The following is a 21,901-nucleotide window of genomic DNA, read 5'->3' on the forward strand; positions in this document are numbered from 1 at the left end:
ACTGACGGTACAGTCTGTGGAGCCCCCGCAACTCGTCTGGGAAGGGGTTGCTGCTGAAGACAGGACAGGCTGCTGACGCGTTACCAACGGCTACAGCCGCTTGCAGGACTCAACCTTGTGCCCGCCGGCGGCGCCCCTCTCCACGCCGTCCCGTAAACCGACCGCGCTACCCGACTCGAAACCAGCCCCGGCACGGCGGGACCCGCCGGTCACGCACCGACCTCCGGGATCGCACGTCCCCGCCAGCTGAGCCTGCGTGCTAGGCAAAGGCAGCCGAGCGCCGATGCAACCAGAGGTGGGCGGGGCGGGGGACTGGCTCCCCCCTTCCGGGCCGGCGGCGGATGTTGGGGTTTGAATCGTGTGTCGGTTTGCGCCGGCGGCGGCAGCTCTGCGCGCAGTGTTGGCGGGGCTGTCTGCGGAGCGAGTTGCGCCGCGCCTTGAATGAGCTGAGGATTTGTCCTGCTGCCTGTGGCCTCGGAGTTGGCTGAGCCGGGGGTAAGGAGGCGAGGGGAAGGCGGGCCACGCTTTGAGTCGCTGCAAAGGGCGATTTAAACTGCCGCGGCAGAGGTGCAAGAGCCCTCTGCTCCTCAGTGAGAGGAGTAAGAGCTTCTCAGCTCCCGCCTCTCTGCGGATAGAGGAGAGCTGAATAACTAATCTGCGGGGAAGTCTTCCCTCTTAGCACGTTTCTGGGAGGATAACTGGTGGGAGGCGAGTAGCGCCGCGGAGAGTCTCGCCCAGCAGGGCACGGGAGGCGAGGAGTTAGGATGGGGGCTGGCGGTTGCTCTTCTCTCGAAAACTGGCATTGCTGTGGTTGCTTCCGTGGTTTGAACTTGTGTGAGACTCGGATTGTAAGTGGCCACCTGAACGGTAACCAGTTGGTTTGGGCTTCTCGAAGCGTAGAGGGAGTTCTGTTTCCCCCACACTCCATTACTATGAGATAGGTTTCTTCGAGGCACGGCGTCGTGATGAGCTGAACACCCTCTCAGATATAAGTTCGGAACACGGGGCATAAACGGAAGGGATCTGGAAGGGTTCTGTTGTTCCTGTGCTAGAACAAATGGCATAACGAAAACCTTGTCTGTTAAGGAGGTTGGTTGGTGTGTTTGGATTTTTGTTGGGCTTGTTTGCTTGCTTGCTTGTTCAAAAAGACTCTTTAACACACTGTCTCCCGGAGCAGTAAAGAGTTTCCAGGTTCGTTTCCAGGAAAGGGCAGGAGAAATGCAGGACTCTGGGGAGAAGGATAGGGATTTTTTTTTTCCTTCTTTGCTGGAGCCAGGGAAAGGTAGAAAGGTGTTTTTCTTGCTTCCAGGTACATGTGCGTCTCCAGCCCGGTCGGGCATTTTATAACATGCTGAAGTGAAACTCTGATATATTCAGGACTCTGAAACTGACGGTGACCATTCTTGGGAATCACAGAATCACAGAAACATTCAGGTTGAAAAAGATCCTCGGGATCACCAAGTCCAAACTCTGTTCTACAACCTTTACCCCTGAACAATATCCCCAAGCACCACATCTAAACGACCTTTAAACATATCCAGGTAACTCAACTTCCCCTGGGCAGCACATGCCAATGCCTGACCACTCTTTCTGTGGAAAAAATCCCAAAGGAGCACGTGTGAGCTGTATTTGTCTTTTGATCTCCCTGTACCTAATAAAGTATGTTCGCTACTTGTATTTTAGAATGAGGGAGGTGTATTTCTGAAAATCTGGAACCTGGAACAAATTATTGAAGCTGGTTCTTGATGCAGCATGTGTTCTTAAGAACCTCTTGACCTAATTTGGTTGCAGTGTTTTCTTTAATTTTTGTTTTGTATATTTTTCTTTTAGACCATTTGATGGCAAAAGTCTTTTGTGTACAACTACTCTGGTCCTCTAGGAAGTGCAGTGGTGTAGAGCAGCTGCCTTGTACCTGCAACTTCTGCCTCCTCTTTTTTTCCTTTCTCAATACAACTCCTTTCCTAATATACCAGTGAAATGACTGCAGTACTTTATCAGCAGTAGTTCTGATTAACCTGAGCTTTGCTTCTGAACCCTGTACCTGCCACTTACCTAAACTGTAAATACTGAAGCTGCGATATAGCTCAGACTCAAGCATCTTGATTGACGGTTTGGGAAAACAGTTAAAAAGTTGCTATGTGTTTTATTGATTTGGGAATATTTTTAATGAACATTTGCATCCCACCTTCTGAACCCCTATCTCAGGATCTCAGAGCAGTAAAGGTTGGAGGGGACCTCTGGAGATCATCTAGTCCAACCATCCTGCTAACGCAGGGTCACACATAGGATCACAGTGTCCGGGTGGCTTTCAGATCTCTCCGGTGAAAGAGACTCCAACGTTTCTGGGCAGCCTGCTGCAGGACTCTGGCACCCTTGCAGCAGAGAAGTCTTTCCTTATGTTTATGAGGAACTTCCTGCTTTCCAGTTTGTGACTGTTGCCCCTTGTCCTATCACAGGGCACCACTGGAAAGAATCTGGCCCCATCCTCTTGCCTCCCACCCTTTAGCTAATGTTAGAATCATAGAATCATAAAACTGGCAGAGAGAGATTGAATTATAATTTTCTTTTGTTGCTGAATCTAATTTTTACTTTACTGAGTTTACTCAGGGCTTTTTTTTTTTTCAATTTAAAATAAAAAAAAGCAACATAATGGTCATGGTTAATGCACTAGATGTATGTAACATCTCATTTCTTTTTCATGGCAGGCAGTCAGAAGTCAGAATGAGTAATACCAACAATTTTGATGTTCAAAGTCCACGTAAGTAAAGTTTTTATTGAAGTTACAGAATTCTTTATTCTGCACATATAATACCAATTGTATATCATTACATATATAAATGTTGCTTTATTTAGAATTAAAAAATAGGTGGATTTTCAGTATTCAAATTGTGTTGGAACCATGTCTCAGGGAATGAAGAACCAAATACCTTGTCAGCTTCCTTGGATTTGTTTTCTTTAATTGAGATTTTTTTTAATAGTAATTTCTGCAGATGTCCTAAGTAACTGTGGGAATTCAGCTGTCAGGTTACACACAGCTGTTTGAGGTACATCCTTCAAGACTTTCTTAAGCTGAATCTATGCCTCCATTCTCATTGATGCTAAGAGTATTGAAAATGTGCCTACTGAAAGTTGAAGGGAAGATATGTTAGTGGTCCAGGAACTGAAGAAATGTGGAAATCCTCAACATGAGGAACAAGTAAAATCTTGTCTCAAATCCTTGAAAGCATTTTGAAGGCACTGGTAGTAGCGTGCAGATTGTCACACTCAGGATGCCATTCATACACTGTTCATGTAGGTATACTATAACCATTAGGTTGCTTCATCTAATACAGTGATGTCTTTGTGTAAAATGTTAAAAGCAATTAGATTTCATTTTTCACACACATCTGGACATTATTGACAATTTGGTAATTATCTTTGGGTGTTTTAGGAAGCACATTTCATTTGGGAGCACAATCAGCTTGGGTGATAGCCCTCTCCTGACTCAGCAGGCAGGTGGAACTGGTGAACTATTTTCTTTAAGGGGAGAGGGGTATCTACTGTCCTTGATCCAGTCAGCAACTTCCAGATGCATGTGATTGAAAGAGATGAAAGTTACTTCTCTACAGCTGATCCACAGCAATTCCAGTACATTGGCTGATTATAAAGATGATTCTCTATTTTAGTCTGTGTTCTCTGTGGACGGACAGATGACTGCCCTAAAAAGTATGGAGAAAAAAAGACCTTTGTGGAATACAATGTCACTGTTCATTATTACTGTTTGGTAAGTATGTGTTACCCATCTTGTTTTAACTTAAAAAAAAAAAAAGTAAGTAAATGCAACAAGTATTAAATGGTGCAAACCAGTCCAAATAGTTGTTTGGAAAAACAAAACTATTAGAGCTTGAACTGTCTGCTTTAATTTGCATCCTTGGAGACTTTGTAATAAGTCAATCCCAACAAGGCTTTATACAAAGCTAAATTCTGTTCATGATCTATCTGAAATAAGTTACTGAATTAATTCTCCTGACCTGTCAGAGCAGTGATGGCACATATTAAAAGAAAAGGAACACATTGCACCTTCATCACTTCTGTAAGAGAACTGTAGTTTCAGAATTCAGAATGCAAAAATTCCACCCCTTGTGGAAAAAGTAGGAAAAAAATTGTCTCTTATTTCTCATTAATTCCTGTTCAGGTGTGAGCTACCCTCTGACATTACATGGGACATTGTAACACTTGAGAAATTATCCTCTTTTTCAGTTTAGTAATGGGTACTCTACTGATCACACACAGCTACAGTATCATAGTGAAAGTTTATAATTTGAACTACAGATTTCATTATCACACTCGACATTTGAAGATTCATGTTCTTAAACTACCTTTCAAGCACTAAATTTTTGCAGATCTTTAATGTGCTGCATTTGAAAACTGTGGGGTTTTTTTCTTTGTTGATAGTTTGAAGTTTTCTCCAAGTTTACACAGCCAGACTCGAGAATATCGGGAACAATTTGTTTCAGTTATTTTCCAATCAGTTCTTTAAATATTGAGTTAATTGCAGATGGCTTAATAGGTTGGGTATTAAATCATTTAATAATTAAGGCCAGAGGAGGTTTTCTGAAGTTACATAAAGACAGGATTTTTATTTTTTCCTTAAGTTTTAAGCAACTGGAAGGAAATTTAGGTCTGTCTGTGATAATTTTGTTTCATATATAAGGCCATATGAAATAATGGGAAGAAGACCTTTCCTGATAGAGCAGAACACCTAGGAAAGGGTGTGCTTGCAATACAGAGTGTTACCATTGTTAAGATACGTCACTGTGGTGAGCTTCCTGAAGTCATCTTTTAGGCTTTGGTCCCTGTTTCTGTTTAAAAGCGAAAAACCCAAACCCTAATCTAAACATTAGATTAGAGTTCTTGCAGTAAGAAACTAGTTAGTGGCGCAGTTTCATTTTTCTTTGCTGAATGTCTTGTGTTTGGGAAAAAAAATACATTTTTAATTGGCTTGGGTAGAAAGTTCTGTTTATTTGACTGCAACACTGATACAGTCAATTAGCTATTATTTCAAAATAGCACCATTTTCTAAAATGCAAACTATAAAATAAGATTGTAAAGAATACAAAGGCATCAAGCGTGAAACTAGTTATTTGGGGTTTGTGATGTAACTGCCTTACTTAGTAGCTTCAGTTTCTCTGATTTGCTTAGTTACTTGATGCTGCAACGAAGGGACGGGGAGACAGCTTGATGCAAGCTAAGTTCTGATTTTATTAGGTGACATACAGGGATATATATACTATCAGAAGGCTTAAAGCTTTTACCTATTGATTAGTCCTTTTATCACATGCAAAATCATCTTTTCTTCTAATCTAAATTCTGTCTGCCACATCTGATTCCCGGGGAGCAACAGTCTTAGCATATTCATCAGATAACAAGGTCCTGTTTCCTTGCTTCTTTTGATCTGCAAATTCTCATTCCTCTCGTGCACAATGTTCAGGTCCAGTCTGACTCAGATAGTTTGCCCAAGGCTTGTGTTGCCAGTGATCCGTGATTGACCATTGTTACATTAATGGCCTGTGATCCCACAACTGGATTCTGTTTTTATTTAACTCTCCTCTAAAGCAGACTGCTTTTTCTCTTTGCTGCACTTCAGTGCAGATACTCCCTGCTATACTTCAATATCTCAATAGCATGGCTGTTACACACATTAATTTTATTTTACTTTCTCTGAAGCTTTCTATGGTGAAATAATTTGAGTAGTCCACATACTTCAAAAAGGAAGGAACCTTCTTGGGTTCTACAGTGTTGCATAAGACAGATGTAATGAAACACTTATTTTCATGTTACTGGTTACTATATTGTGTTGTATCAGATAAATATATAGATGTTTTGGATCACACCAGCTTTGTTAGACTAAACTTCTCTCTTAAATACAGTGTAGGCAATTTTAAGCCTTTATGTAGGTGAATGTTCTGAAATACTTAATTTGTTTTCATAGTTGATGTCAAGTGGCATTTGGCAGAGAGGGGCAGAAGATGAAGGTGTGGATGGATTTTTATTTGCAGACATTAGAAAAGAAGTAAAGAGAGCTTCAAAACTGGTAAGAATGAAGTCTTGGGCATGTACAATGAAAAAAAAGCTTTTAAGTTGCACTGTGGGGTTGGTTTGTTTTCTTTCTCCAAGAGGCAGTGTGCTGAGCCAAATCAAGCATCTGAATTTCACATTTAAGTAATATTTGTGTTTCCTAGGTCAATTGGAGACAACTGAATAAGAGCAAATTGCACCTGCATAATACCTCATGACATTATGCTGAGCCTCAAGCTGACATTATAGTCTTTTATAGATGCAGCTACAGTTTTGGCTATAAGCTGCAAGTCAACGTGGATTAAAACACAGAATTGTAGAGTCATTTTGCTGGAAGAGACCTTTCAGATTACCAAATCCAATCGTTAACCTGGTGCTATGAAGTCACCACTAAACCATTATGTTTTAAATATGTTAGCTTGACTTCACTTGGCTATTAACAAGTAGGCCCAGGTCTTTTTCCACCAGGCAGGTATCCAGGCGTGCTTCCTAAGTCTGTGTCATTACATGAGGTTGCTGTGACCCAAACGTTGGACTTGTTGAACCTCATCTCACTGGTCTTGGCCCGCTGATCCAGTTCATCCAGATCCCTCTGCAGATCCTCACTACATCAAGAAAATGAGTACTCCCACTCAATTTGGTGTCATCTATGAACTTACTTAAGTTACACTCAATCCCTTTGTCCAGATAATCAATAAAGATCTTAATGAGAACAAGCCCCAGAACTGAGCTGTGGGCAACCTCACTTGTGACTAGCTGCTGACTACATTTTAATTCCACTCATTAGCACTCTGGACCCAGCCATCCAGGCAGATTTTTATCCAGTGAAGCATATGCCCTTGCAGGCCATAAGCAGCCAGTTTCTCCAGGAGAATGCTGTGAGAAACAATTTCAAAAGCTTTACCAAAGTCTGGGTAGATGTGCTAGTTTGAAGCTAGCTAGAAAGTTTTGATGAGAAGAATTAGATTACACACTGTGAAAAGGAAACAATGGCGATGTCTGCTTCGCTCATAGGCTTGCTGAGATGTAGAAAAACAAGAATGTAAATATAGATAAGGCAGTCACTCTCTGGGCTTTGGGCTCTCTCTAACCTAACCTGCCATCTCTGTGATTAATCCACCTGCTTCCTAACCCCCCTGGCTGACCCTCCATACTACCTTAAACATAAGGCAAGATCTTGGGTAAGGGGGAAGGTGGAAGGGTGGTTGAGAGCCCCTCCTAGGGGCTTAGGTTTCTGGGAGGGGAGTTGTGTTTCTGTATTACCTTTTAACTTGCATATTTCTGTATATAACTGTATATATTGTAAGTACCTGCTTGTATATTGTGCTAAGCTGTAAATATAAAGCTTCATTCAATTTCCAGAGCCGCTGAGTCTAGTCTGGGTGATTTTCCAAAGTGTGGGGGGGATGGGTAACACCCAAACCATCACAGTAGACATCATCTAAAGTCTTTCCCTCATCCAGTGAGCAGGACAGACAACACATAAAGTCTGAAATAAGTAAATATCTGTAGTCTTTGAAGTAAAGCTCAAACGCATTCTTGTCACAGTTACAATCCATTGACCAGTACTCATTTTCTTACATACTTATATTTTTTTCTGTTTATTTAATCTGTAATTTGAGTTTCATTTTAGATATGAATATTGTTTATTTTTGAAACAAATTATTCCTAGACATGCAACATCTGTAAGAAAAAGGGTGCTTCAATAGGATGTGTAGATCCTAGATGCAAACGAAGTTACCATTTTCCTTGTGGGGTACAGAAGGAATGTATTTTCCAGTTCATGGAAGACTTCAGGTAGGTTTTGTTGCTTTCTCATTTTCAATGCATTATGTTTATAAAGCAATGATTTGGTTTGTTTTGTGGTTTGTTTTTTTCATGAGTTGTCATTGGAAAGACTGTTAAATGTAATGACATCTAAGTTACTAAGAAAAACATCTGATTTGTGGGAAACAGGAAAGCCAAGCAGTTATATTGCATACTAGTACCTATAAACTAAATTCTCAGCACTTTAAAAGATGTAATTGAATGCTTCTACAAGGGGTTAAATTATTCATAAAATTGAGCATTAAATGCTGAACTGTGAAATACACTGAAATGTGGTTGGGTTTGTTATTTTGTTTGCCTCCTGTGCATTGTCTAAAGGCAGTGATTTGGCTGCCTGTCTCTCAGAAGTCAAAACACACTGTGCACCATTCTGTTTGAAAGCCAAACACTTCTCAGTCTACTTACTAGAGGTGGACTGCAGAAGAAAAGGGTTTAATATCAAATGTTTTATATAGTTTTCTTTTACTGTCAAAAGTGCATTTGATAATGCTTTTATTCTGCATGCTGTAAGCTGATTTTGTAGGATGATGGATTGAAGTCTAGCAAGCACTTGAACTTAAATAAACAACTCATATTAGTCAAACACCTGTGAAAGTAATGCATTCTCAAGAACCTCTCTTCCTAGAGCTGCATTTGTTGACTGTTTCTTCTTTGTAAGTGGTAAATTGTAGCATTTATCACACTACCTGGACTTCACAAAATCAGTACACAAACTTGAAATTTCTCCTTTATGGTTATGGTCACATAGAAGTCTAGGAAGAACTTGAAGTTCTGGGGACAGGAAATTTGAACCAGAAATTTTTGAGAGATGGGATATATGCTCTTGGTAATTTATAGATAATCAGTTGGAAACACACTTCTTCCTTACTATTGTTGTATTGACTTGATTTGTTAGATACATCATTTCCTTACATGTGTTGTGGTTTCACCCTGGTAAGCACCAGAGCATCACACAGCTGCTTGCTCACTACCCCCATCAGGACAGGTAGAGAATCAAAGAGTAAAAGTGAGAAAACTTGTAGATTGAGATGATAAAAAGTGTAACAGGTAAAGCAAGGGCTGCGTGTTTGAGCAAAGTAAAATAAAGAATTTGTTCACTTGTTTCCAACAGCAAGCAGATGTTCATCTAGTTCCAAGAAAGCAGGGCTTCATCATGCATAACAGCTACTTAGAAAGACAAATGCCATGCCTCTGAACATCTCCCCTTCCTCCTTCTTTCCCTCAGCTTTATTGCTGAGCATATCATATGGTATGGAATATCCCTTTGGTCAGTTTGAGTCAGCTGTGCATCATTCCAGTTTTTCTTACACCACCAGGCTACTTGCTGGTGCAGCAGCATTAGAAACAGAAAGGACCTTGAATTTATGTAAGCACTGCGCAACAGAAACTAAAACATCCCTGTGTTACCAACACCTTTCATCACAGTTCCAAAACACAGCACCATACAAGCTACTATGGAGAACATCACTTGTATCCCAACCAAAACCAGCAAATTTATCTTGTTGCACAGTGCTTATTCATTAAAAAAAAACCAAACCACAAAACAACTAGATCTAATAGTAAATTAATTTTGCCATCTTAAAATCTTATGAGTGAAGAAACACTGGAATGGGCTGCTCAGAGAAGTTGTGAAGTCTCCTCTGGAGACATTCAAAATCTGCCTGGACTCATTCCTGTGTGACCTGTCCTAGGTGATCCTGCTCTGGCAGGGAGGGTTGGACTCAATCTTTCAAGGTCCTTTCTCATCCCTAACATTCTGTGAGGGTTCTTAAAACATTGTTTTGATAAAAGAACCTTGCATTTATTATTTTTAGATCTTACTGTTGGGAACATAAACCAGTCCAAAAGATTCCAGATAAAGAATGTAAAGGAAGCTCACAGTGCACAATATGCCTGGATTTGATTGAACAGCTTCCCTTGTACTCTGTATTGAGAAGTCCTTGCTGTAAAAACGCTTGGTTTCATCGAGAGTGCTTGCAGGTAATACATGTTCACCTTTTCTTTTTTCATTCATGGAGAACACATCTGTTGTGCTTAAAAATAATGGAATAGTTACTTAAAAGTGTGTAAAATTGCTTAGGGTTGATGTAGGTAGTAGGTAGGGAAATACAGTAAGTTTGAAGGACAATGCTAAAGTTGTGTTTTGGAGATTAGTGCCTTACAAGAAGTATTTTAGGTTTTTCTATGCTCTTAATTTCCACCACCCCACCAAGTTTCTGTATGTTTTGATACATTCCATACCTGTAGTTTATTTTTAGGAACTAAAATCCAACCTAGGTAGCTGTCATCTTGCAAGTCATTAGATGCAGTTTCTAAATGTTAATTGTCACATATCCTTTATCAGTTTTCTGACTCAGTCCAGAGCTAGAAAAAGTTACAAGGTTCTTCTGTAAACTCATTCTAGATCTTAATTTTGACTTAAAAAATATTGTGCCTATGAAGTTGATTCTAGCAGGTGAGCTCCTGTCCTTTAAAGGAAAAGAAAATGCTTACCCTTTGTCTCAATGTCAAGTCACACCATGGTTGATGCCAGCTTGAAGGTCTGTGTCCGGAGACTATCCATTCATGTATGGTTACAGATATTAAGGTATTATTTATCTGCATCCTAAGGATGGTAGTAATTTAATAATTGGTTTGGGTTTTGTGTTTTGTTTTGTTTTGTTTTTTCCTTGACGCAGTATCAAGCTTTGAGTGCCGGAATATATTTCTTTAGGTGCACAGTATGTAATAACAAGGACACATTTCAGAAAGAAATGCTGAGAATGGGCATACACATTCCAGAAAAGTAAGTAACTTTGTAAATACTCACTCGTCTGTAAAAACTTTTGATAGGAGATTAGAGCCTTTTTAAAGAAAAAATCTATAGAATTGCATCTCTTAATACATGACACCTCAATTCTACCTCCAATGGCGGAATAGTTTGATTTGGTAAGGAATAGCAGCTTGCTTCATTTCAGTTATGCATAAAAATTATCAAAGGCCAAGTTAGTCATCGGAAAAGTAAAGCAAGAAGCTTTGAAAGGTAAATTTTAATGGACTCGTTTCAAAGATCAAAACACTTAAATGCAATAATTTCACAGAAGTAGCTGAGAAGTGTATTTTCTGTGTCTAAGGTTTTTAAATCTGAGTTTCTTTACATAAAGCACAACCATAAATATACAGTCATACAGCTTCCATGTTCTCCTGAGGGATTGCTAAGGGGATATATGCTGGGTAGAGCAAATGCTTCTAAATTCCTGAACTCTTTTTCATACATTTTCACCATTTGATGGGTGATGTCAGAATAAGACAGAAAGTGATCAGAAGGATGTTTCCTTATTAGAAGTATTAATTATTAGTCTCTGCAGAGCTTGTCGTTAATTCCTTCCAGAGACAAATGCTCAAAATTTTGGAGAGGAAGAAGTCAAAATATTTGAACTTCGGCATACTGGCCTGGTAAAATTCTTAGTTAATTTTTATGAGACCATTTTCGGTGGTAACTTGAGTAGATTGCCAAAACAAATCCCCATGTCTGCTATGAGAGAGAAAGCAAAATAATATGAAACAAAGCATGCATGCATTGAGGTCAACTGAAAACAAATACCTTAGTCAAAATAACTGTATACAGAGTCTTCTTGTATTTATAGTATTCTTTTTTCTTCTTAGGTATTTTTCTTCCCAATTGTCTAACCATTGCCTAGAGCATTATTAATTAAAGTATCTTCATGTGGCTATTATGTTCAGCTTTCCCAAGAGTAATCCATTTCAACAATTGGAAATGCAATTTTAATAGCAGATCTTCTTCCTTGTATATAGGGATGCATCTTGGGAACTTGAAGAGAATGCATATCAAGAGCTGCTGCAGTGTTATCAACACTGTGATATTAAAAGGTGTCTATGCAAGAAAGGAAGAGACTATAATGAACCTGACAGGTATGACGCTTGCAAGAAGATGTAACCTGGGATGGGATAGTTTGCTAGTGGGGATTTTTTTTTTAATTAAATGCCTTAATGCTTTTCAGCATCCAGTTTTTAATGTGAAGCCAAGATACCATGTCAAAACAGTTTACTCTTTGTAATCATAATACTTCAATACTGATTTTCTCTATTTGGGTAATGGCAAAGAAAATCAAATTAATTACCTTGTTCTCATTTGGTATAGCAGAGCTGTAATGGAATTTGTGCATCCACGTAACATGTAAATAGTATGTGGCTAAACTAAGGCTGTGTCCATTTATTTTCAAAGCTTAGTTCAACAGTTTAATAATTATTAGGATTCTTAATACCTTATAAAAAAATCTAGACTTAGCTGAAAATTGACTAGCTGCATAAAATCAATCTACAAATATGAGCTCTCCCTCTGCATGCAGATGGTAGCCAGAATATTGCCAGTAGCTTAATGAGAGGCTTGAGTGACCATCTAAAAGGTTTAAATCTGATGGATTTTTTGATTTAACAAGTTCATTTTCTGTAGTCTTATGTGCTTCTGAAATGTGTACTTCCTTGGCATGAGTATACTCAAGTTGTTATGCGGAGCCTCTAATTTTGAAGACTTGTTTCTGTAGTACTGTGGTAATAGGCTACTCCCTGTAGACATTAACTTAGTATGGATTTGGCCAAATGTTGCTTAGTTCATTTGTGTTATTTGTGCACTTCCAGATTTACTTTACCTGTCAGAGTTGTACCTTAGGCTTCCAATATTTGAACTACTACCAGTCACATGATTGCACTTTGTTTAAGCAAAATTGAAGAAATCTAGACAAAAACTTAGCAGAGACTTAAATGCTGTCATTAAAGAAAAGTCTTGTTCAGAATGTGCAGGAATAATTGGATATACTCCTTTAAAAAAAATAGCATTTGGAAAAGCTGAAGACACACAAAATAGAGGATGTTGCTGGCTAAGCACCTGAGGAGAAAATACTGGCAGCAAGATACAGACTTCAAGGCAGGGGAGCACAGTAACCACGTAGCTTCTTTCAGTACTGGATGCTGGAACATGGGTAGCTTTGTTACTGTTGTTGCAGCCACAAATTGAATACAGCTTGTCTGAAGGAAGTTCTCTTTTTTATATATATACAATCCTACTAGGTTGATAAAATTTGTTTTGCTAATTTAGTCTGGATTACATTGAGGGTTGAATGTGTTTGGTTTTACCTACCCTCATTTTCTGTCTGTTTTTCAGTAGTAAATGGGAAATAAAGCGTTGTCAGTCCTGTGGTTCCCGTGGAACTCATTTGGCCTGTTCATCTCTGAAGTCATGGGAGCAGAACTGGGAGTGCATGGAATGTAGGAGTATCTTTGCAAAATCAGGTAAAGTTATGGGTGTGACAGTGACTTCTTAAAATGATAAATTTGAATACTGCTAATTCACTAATATAATTTCATCATGCAGGAAAGTACAGCAAAAAGAAAAAGCGTTCTTTGGCTACCACTTACAAGACAGATGGGACACCTTGTTTGTTTGAAGAGCCTTCTCCCAAGTGCCCTCGGCAGTCATCTGGAACCCAACACAGTTTTCTTCTCCAGTGTGTAACTGTTTTCAAGTAGAAACTAATTATAAAAGAAAATGGTGTTTAAACATGAGGAAGTGATGACTTACTGCAAGAAGTTTATCTACAGACTAAATTCCAAATTGAATAAGACTGGAGCGAAGTTTAGTGATTGGGTTATAAGTTTTACTTATTCTATCAGTCAGAACTTCCATTCTGAGTATGTGATGTAATTAAAAGCAGATCCTAGAACCGCCGCATAATAAAATGTAATTTTTTTTCAATTATCCAGGCACTGATAGATTTCATGTAAATCAAGGTGCACAGGAGATTCTGTAGTAAAATAGGGGGAAATAAGATTGCTGCTTTCAAAAGAATGTTTATGCATTATTCAGTTATATCTCTTTTTAAAATCCTGGGTTTGCTTATAGATCACCAAAGAGAATGTGTCAGAACAACTCAAACCTAGAACTTCCTGCATCCAACAGAGTGGCAATGTCCTTATCTCCAATGATGTCAAACAGGAAATGCTCCCTGAGGAAACGGTACTTTCTGGCTTTCTTGCATTGGAGAGTAACCTAGCACATGGCTTTATAGTGTATTTCATACAGACTATGATGGGGGAGGTTTGTAGATATATAAAATTACTTATTCACACATAGAGTGGTTATACATGTGTTTGTATGTATAGTGACTGGAAAAAATGAATGAGTACATAAGCGCAGAACTTGTAACTTTATGAAGGCTTCTGCTGTTGCTAAATACTAGATGAAGGTGAGGAGAAAGGCACGATACCTGTTGAGAATTTGTAGATTAGGTAGTGAGGGAATCAAAACCCAGAAATGCATATTTGTCCTTACCAAATCATGGCTAACCCTTCTTTATAAAATTGGAAATAAAAAGAATCTTAATGCCTTGGTTCAAATTAGACATGTCTTGAATTACAAATGTTTTTTCTGCTGTACCATAGGAATAGCTCACAAGTGTGCTAAAATAAGCACTACATGATTCAATATATAATATTCTGTTTAAGAATACAAAATTCTTCATTTTGCTCTATGTCCTTTATGAATTTTGCCTGCAATATGTGCTAAAAATTCTGATGAGAGAATTAGTTTGTTCTAGTAGGTCAGGTATTTGATTTTGGTTGCAAGGTAGAAAAGAAAGAAAAGGGTCTTCTTTAGACTGGTGTGTGTTTGGTTTGTTTTTTCATGAGAACTGCAGTGTTTTCTCCATGCTCAGATGTCACTTTGCTTAGTATCATTGAATCACCTGGGTTGGAAGGAGCCTTCAAAGGTCATCTAGTCCAACCCCTTGCAGTGTGCAGGAACATCCTTAACTAGATCAGGTTGTCCGGAGCACTGTCAAGCCTCACCTTGAATATCTCCAGAGATGAGGCCTCAACTACCTCCCTGGGCAAGCTTCTGGTAGTGACAGAAATTAAGAATTAGTGAATAGTTGACAGTGAATTCTAATTTAGATGCAAAACATATTTAGCACAAACACGGTAAACTCTTCATTTTCTCGTTTCACGTTGTTCAAACGTAGAATGACAGTGAGAATTGTTTGGCACTATGTTGCTGTAACTAAATGAAGAAAATAATTTAATGCCAGGGTAATTATTTCCCTCGTTCTTAGAGATACTTTACAATTTGCAACTACAGCAATAAAATCTGAAGGACCTACACCAACTAAATATCTAAATGTACTGAAGTGTTTAAAGAACTGTGTTTCTCAACAGATTTAAAAGTGTTCCTTGTATAACTATTGCTAATTAGAAATAATAGATTCCACCTGAAAATGCAATTTTCTTGTAGGCATTTAGTAAAGGAAAGAAGGGAAGCTTCTAATACTCTGAAGGCTTTAAAACTACAAATTAGTACGAAACCTACAAGGCTTAACATCAATGCAGAAAATATCTGGAACAGTGCTTTAAAAGGATTTAGAAAACGCAGCTTCAGTCCTACAAACAGCATTGAAGTCAAGTTCACAAAATGCAACAGATTGAAGACAGATACTACTGTATCAAAACACCATTTCTTCCAACTGCTAATGCTTCACCTTCAGAATTCGTCATTGTTTGAGGGCTCTTCTGCAAAGAACTTGTCTCTTGATTATCAAGGTAACTAAATGCTTTGTTCATAAAGTACATTAAGAACTATGTAATGTGAAAGGTTTTTAAATCTGCAGCCACTGAGACTGTCAGTTCACAATTACAGTCCTGATGACACAAGTGGGGTTTTGAATTTTCTTGCTTTTCAATTCTATAAAAAGGGGATGGGGTGCAGATCTATAACAACCAAATTTGGTTTAGTTGGAGAGTTTGGTGACAACCAAGGAAAAAGAAATACAGCATATACTTAGGCACTTCTAACATTTCTTCTTTACAAGTGTATTTCTTACTTCAGGATTCACAGTTTCTTACTTACTTTCCTTTCCACAAATTTCCAGAACATAATCTCTTGTAGTGTGCTCCCTAAAGACCCAAAGTTAGCGTCTTTAGGTTGGAGCGCTTCAAAATTAAGTGTGCATTGAGGCCAAAATGGATGAGGAAGTTACATCTCCTAATTGTGACAGTGGCTGAATAGTTGGAGTAGAAGAGAATGGTACTGTTATGTAAAAAATGTCATATTGTTTCAACCAGCAGGAGATAGCAGTGCTCATTTGTTGCCTCTCCTAAAGTAAGGAATAGCTTAATGAGGTTCACTAATTTCTATTCCCTTCTTTCATTTGCAGCTGTAAGAGAGGACCTCTATTTTGAAGCTGGTAAAATGATTGCAGTTTCTCTGGTTCACGGTGGCCCATCTCCTGGTTTCTTTTCCAAAACACTTTTCAATTGTCTTGTCTATGGTCCAGAGAACGTGAAGCCAACTTTGGAAGATGTTGCTGATGTTGGTGTAGCAGAAACAATAAAAAGGGTAAATAAAACCAAACTTAGTGGAGCATTCTTAGCCCATTAAAGGGCTTATTGACTACAACTTCAAATTGGAAAGTTTAGTGTTTTGCTTTTTTTTTTCATTTTAATATCTATACACACACAGTAAACTTTTCTGTTATCTTCTCATACAGATAAAATATGCAAATAGTCTGTTTAGCCTAAAGACTATCATACATGACTGTTATGCGTTCCTTGCTGCGGCTGGATGTTTAAGACCTGTAACAGAGCTGGGTGATAAGGATATGCTGGTTGATGACATACTTTACTATTATGTGATCAAGAGAATCATCTTACCCTTAGAAAGGTATGGTTTGGGTTTTTTTTTTTTTTCCCTCACTGAAATGCTAAAGAACTCACTGCTGAAACCTAACTTTCACATGTTGTTATTTATTCCAATTAAATATACTCTAATTTTCAGTGGATTGTGTCAACTGTTGAGGATGCCCCTCTGCTTTACTGCAGAGGTGGAGTTGGACTACGTGAACTTTGGATGTCCCTTCCAACTCAGACCATTCTATGATACTCGAAGTAGTTAAACTAGTTAATTGTTAAAATGAGAATTAAATACTGTCCAAAATTAAAATCAAATTGGTTTACTGGGTAAACCTTATTGACAAGACCTGGAGATTGCAGATGGGAACCTTTTATGTCTGTTCTTGCGGCTTTAGAAGATGTAGAGTACATGTAGTTAACTACTGTCTTTCTGATGCATGCTCACTTGTTTTTTTGTTGTTTTTTTTTTCCTTCCCTCTTCCTAGTTTTAAGCAAGGTTTGGAAACTCTTGGTGTGCTAGAGAAAATGCAAGCACACCCAGATGTGTTCTCTAGTATATTTTGCCACAAACCTGAGAGACTCTCAGCAGAAACTCTTTGTGATCTCTTCACAATCCATTCCTCGTCAAATGTAAATCAAGTTGGAGGTGCTAATTTTTGGATGATTTATTTAAAAGATGTGGAAAGTAAGTGATTTTTTCTTTTTCCCAGTTCAGGGTACATGCATACATGCTGGTGTACTTACAAGGTTTGGATTTTGGAATTCCATGGGGTTAAAAACTGAGGTTTTGAGGTCAAGTTCTAATTCTTCCATCCTTCCCTTCATCCCTACTAGTTATAATTTCTAAAACTGTTGCCTAATTAGAATCAAACTTGAAAGGGGTAAATATTGGTACTAGAATTGAGACTTGGGCTTGTGTTTAGCTGGGGATTTTGGGATTTTTGAGGGTTTTTTTTAACAAAGAAAAAAAAAAGCAGGAACAAAGCCCCACATATTAGCCCAATTGGTACAGAAAGATCCTTTCATGCCCTCTTGAGCTGTGCTGTGAACTTGTTAGGTAATGTGTCTCAAAAAAGGAAGCAGTGATCTGTCCTTGCACAACAGGATATTTTTTTTAATTAAGATTTTTCAGAATGTTTTCCTTGCTACAAGTTTCTCTAGTCATATACTTACATATTATTCAGCGTATTGATCTGAGGCGTGCTGATTTCAGGATTTTTCGTGCTCTTAACACTTTACCCAGAAACCATTCTCCTGCCTGTAATAAGCAATAAATGATACAGCTTCACCTTATTCTTTTAGGTGGCGAGTCTGCAGTGACACTGCAGGATGTTCTGTTCTTCGCAACAGGCTCTCTTTCTGTACCACCCGTTGGTTTTGATCCTGAACCTACTGTTAAATTTTTGCATATAAGGTGTCCCATTGGAAACAGGCTCCTTAATTGCTTGGAGCTCCCTATAACAAAGACATATGAGGCATTTAAGAAGAAAATGGAGTTCACCATCAGAAACGTCCTAAGAGTTGAAAGAGAATAAATATTCTTGCTATTAAACTGGATTTTGAAAACATCATATTTCCACAGGATCATCTGCTTGCAAATTGCTAGTGCATTTTTGGACAGCATGCTCTCAGTCTTCTCCCACTTTCCCCCAAAGATATGCTAAAAGTAGTAATCCTGTAAGACGGAAAACAATTTTCAAATTTAAGTTTCTGTTGAACCATCTTCCTAAAGTTGGCTTTGTGTCAGCAGGCTCTTGCAGAAGTACTTTAAACATCTTGCTATAGACAAGTATGAAATATTACCACACTCTTAAATTCTACCAGTTTCCAACAGGTAAGTATGCTAATTGTATGACAAACTTAAGTAACTTTGATAAATAAGTTAAATTGGGTACATTCTGAACGTAGCTGCTGTGGAGCTTTGTCTTAAGTAAAACTGTGATATAATTCTTTAGTTGTTTCATGCCTTTTTTTAATTGTTTTTTATATTGATGGTGATTCATTTATCTTTTAGAGGATTGATACAGATTTTTGAGTTATGAAATGGGACAGTTTTAAGGTCATTGTGGTTAGTGCGTTAAGATAGAATCAAAGTTTGGAGAACACCTACGCATAATGATCTGCCACAAGGACTTGAGTTTCTGTTGTTGAACAAAATCTTTGACATTTGCACAAGTTTCTGCATTCTACTTCTGCACATTACTTTTTCATTATGCATATAGCTGAAGTCTTAAATATGAAAAGAGTGATCTTTCAAAATAGAAACACAAGTTGAGCTTAAAATTGTTGAGTCTGAAAGTGTAAGAATTTGTTGCTCCTTTGTCTTTCAGTACTTTCATAGCAATATGCAGTATCACTATTTGTTAAACTAAAGGCAGTCCACCATTAAGGTTGTCAATGCCTGACACTTTCCAAGCTTTTAGTGTAAACTGTTCCTGTTCAGTTTTAGCTGCACTCTAAGGAACTTCAACTGTATAAAATACATTTCAATTCTGCAATATTTGTATAAACACCATTAAGCTTTAAAAGTAGTGAAATACCTACACGGTAACACTTCAGTGTTACTAGTACTAAAACTGAAGCAAAAAGGATATTTAAGTACAAGTTTCTTAAATTACTATTTCCCCTGACAATTTGGCCACTTATACTATGTCCTAAACACAGGTTATGCTGTAGATGCATATATCCATATATTTCTAAGTTCTCCAAAACACTGAAAAGTAATGATAGACTTGATTAACACAGCTTGGGTCTTAATTGAAAATACAAGGATTTATTTGCTTTTGAATGCTGTGACAAGAAAGTACATCCACAGTAAATTATAAATAGATAGGTGCTTAAAAAAACCCCAACCCTCCAGACTAATCTGGTCTCAAGTTCTGATTCAGGATTCATTGCAAGTAATCCTCTTGATTAAATTGTGTTACTTAATGCTAATTACATAAAAATGAACTGCAACTGAATTGTGAAAGTGGTAGTAGAGACTCACTGAATTTGAGGCCGTGTTATAAAGGAACAAAGACAAAGAGTATTGAAATTACCCAAAGATGGTTGTGCAAATGACCCATTGTAATTAATAATATGTAGGTGTTCTGAATTATTTCTTAAACTGCTTCAGCTTCTTTCATTCTTGATCTTGAGACAGGTGCTAATCTTTTTTTATACAGATATCTATTTCTGGGTAAAGAAAGTGTGAATGCCACTATTGTTAGGTATGTGAGGTTTCTGTTTCAAAGTCTGAATTATTGCGAGGCTTAGATCTGACATTTTTCAATACTTTCAGATAGCTTAAAAAACCTAACCTCATCAAAGTCCTGTCATTACAAATTTGAGAGTATTTGAAATTTAAGACAGTGCCAGTGTTATTCTGGTTCCGGGCCAAGAGTTGCATACTAAGGATTCATCTTATATTTTTGTATTTCTGAAATACAGCTATGAGTCTTCTTCAGACAGAGTATTACATTTTAGAAGCGAGTGGTGTATGTACCCAGTCAGTATTCCTTTTTCTTGCCTGGTTAGAGACAAATGTCTTCTGTAATGTTTTTCTGTATGGGAAAAACAGAACTCATAGAAGCAGCAAGCAGAGTGTGAGTAATTCTAAGATTTTTGAACTTTTGGTACCTGCAGTGGTAAGGGAAAGGGTTTAGAACTTGGAACTCAATAAACCACATTTTAAAAACCTTCAGTGGAAAAAGAAATAATGTGAATGTAAAGCTTTTAAAAGTATCTGAGATAAAAATAGGGTTTGAGCCTTTTATTGCTTATTCTTTTGAATTCAGTGGCTAAGTTTATGTAAAGATAGAACTAATCTATTTCCCAGCTGCAAAACAAATTATCTTCTATGCAACATTGTATCAAAACTTTGAGATATTGTTTTAATATTGCTTGAATGTATTTTTCTTACACAGAACTTGCTCCCATTTTCTAATACTGATTGTACACTTTCAGGACAAGTTGTCTTTCCTATCAGTTTCATCAGCTCTGTTTAGACATTTTAACACTCTTCCATATCACATAATTGTCAGGGTTGGGAAGGACTCAAAGACCGTCTGGTTCCAACCTCCCTGCCATGGGCAGGGACACTGCACACTAGATCAGGTTACTCAGAGCCCTATCCAGCCTGGCCTTAAACACACCCCCCCCAGCCCAGGGATACGGCCTCCACCACTTGTATTCATAAATGCTACTACAGAGAGGAACTTCCTCTATGTTCATTAAAATTACATTTAATAACACGGTTCTCCATCCTTCAAAACACACAAGGTTGGTGTTTTTTAATCCAGAAACCGCTTTCCACAGCTATAATGACCATCAGACTTTTAATGGCTATTAGCAGGTTGCTGAAATTTAGTATTATTAGATAGTTTTAATTACACATAAACTTTACCCTGAGGCACATCTGGAAATTAGGGGAAGATGCTTTCTTTTACTGTTTCTGTAACACAGTGACAGACACTTGCTATTGTGTATAAAATACATTTTTATAGAACTTTTCATAGGGTTAGTCAGGGCTACGAGAGAACTATTGCAGTCTTTGGCTAAAGAAATTCACCTTGGTTTATACTTAATACTTGTGTGTGTGTTGCAGTGTTGACTTTCTGCATCAAAATGCTCAGTCCTTAAAGACTCGATATTTTGAGAGGTGTATTTAAAATGTAGGGCAGCATATTAACAAGTCATTCACACCTACATTCCACATGTGCATTTGAAAAACAGTATCCAAAAATTCTAATTCAAAGGCAAGTAAATGCAACTGGGGGCTGCAAAATACTTCTGAAGTTTATCTGGAGTCTGTTCTGTGACAGTGTTTTAAAATCTCAAGTTTTTCTGGATTTGGTTTTGTTGTGTTGTTTTTTTTTTACTTAGTTAGATAAAAGAAAATTTGAAATGCAAAAAGTGTTGCAATGTCAAGTCATATGTATACAGGAAAGAGTTGTCCAAATCTTAATGTTTGTAGAAAAGGAAAAAAAAAAACCCACAACCCTCTTCTTTTGTCCTGTTCAAACATTCTTTTTAAACTTTCATACAAGTAAATTTTGTAAATACTTCTAACCTGAAGCGCAGTTTCAGTGCCTGAACTGCTGCATCGTCTAACGATATTATGCTTGACTGATGTAGCAGCAGTATTGAAGTTATCAGTAACCATGGGGAATGTCACATGTGTATGTTCAAAGCGCAATAAAAGGTGAAATTTGGGATAAAGGGTAACTTTGGGCAGTGTCTTTATTTCAGGCAGTTAATTTCTGGCGATAAACCACTTTATCTCTATTTCATGCAGTTTTGTGTATCTGTGTACGTATCTCTATAAAGGTGTCCTTGACTCCAGCTATGCCCTTCT

The 21,901-nt window shown here is 37.9% G+C and overlaps 1 protein-coding gene across 3 annotated transcripts; it reads left to right on the forward strand.

The window, feature by feature from the left end:
* The first annotated feature begins 321 nt into the window (after window positions 1-321).
* Window positions 322-19,632, forward strand: G2E3 (G2/M-phase specific E3 ubiquitin protein ligase). Of its 3 annotated transcripts, none has more exons than XM_064148293.1 (17): window positions 322-495; window positions 1,310-1,541; window positions 2,706-2,758; window positions 3,666-3,763; window positions 5,972-6,073; window positions 7,730-7,854; window positions 9,699-9,864; window positions 10,563-10,669; window positions 11,680-11,796; window positions 13,046-13,173; window positions 13,256-13,388; window positions 13,784-13,897; window positions 15,170-15,474; window positions 16,089-16,270; window positions 16,422-16,594; window positions 17,049-17,248; window positions 17,866-19,632. In XM_064148293.1, the coding sequence occupies exons 3-17, from the start codon at window positions 2,722-2,724 to the stop codon at window positions 18,096-18,098; spliced, it is 2,220 nt and encodes a 739-aa protein (XP_064004363.1). In that variant the 5' UTR covers window positions 322-495; window positions 1,310-1,541; window positions 2,706-2,721; the 3' UTR covers window positions 18,099-19,632. The 3 variants fall into 3 exon arrangements, with proteins under 3 accessions (XP_064004363.1, XP_064004370.1, XP_064004365.1); XM_064148300.1 differs by having other exon boundaries at window positions 13,049-13,173; XM_064148295.1 differs by lacking the exon at window positions 1,310-1,541.
* Window positions 19,633-21,901: the final 2,269 nt, after the last annotated feature.

Source organism: Pogoniulus pusillus, chromosome 1, assembly GCF_015220805.1.
Source record: "Pogoniulus pusillus isolate bPogPus1 chromosome 1, bPogPus1.pri, whole genome shotgun sequence".
In the NCBI taxonomy this organism is placed as follows: domain Eukaryota; kingdom Metazoa; phylum Chordata; class Aves; order Piciformes; family Lybiidae; genus Pogoniulus; species Pogoniulus pusillus.

Bases quoted from the DNA above. Each gene is read 5' to 3' on its own strand.
- G2E3 (XM_064148293.1), top strand. From the start codon at position 2,722: ATGAGTAATACCAACAATTTTGATGTTCAAAGTCCAC. The intron at 13,898-15,169 runs GTACTTTCTGGC...ATTTTCTTGTAG, and splicing joins AAATGCTCCCTGAGGAAACG to GCATTTAGTAAAGGAAAGAA. The intron at 16,595-17,048 runs GTATGGTTTGGG...CCCTCTTCCTAG, and splicing joins ATCATCTTACCCTTAGAAAG to TTTTAAGCAAGGTTTGGAAA.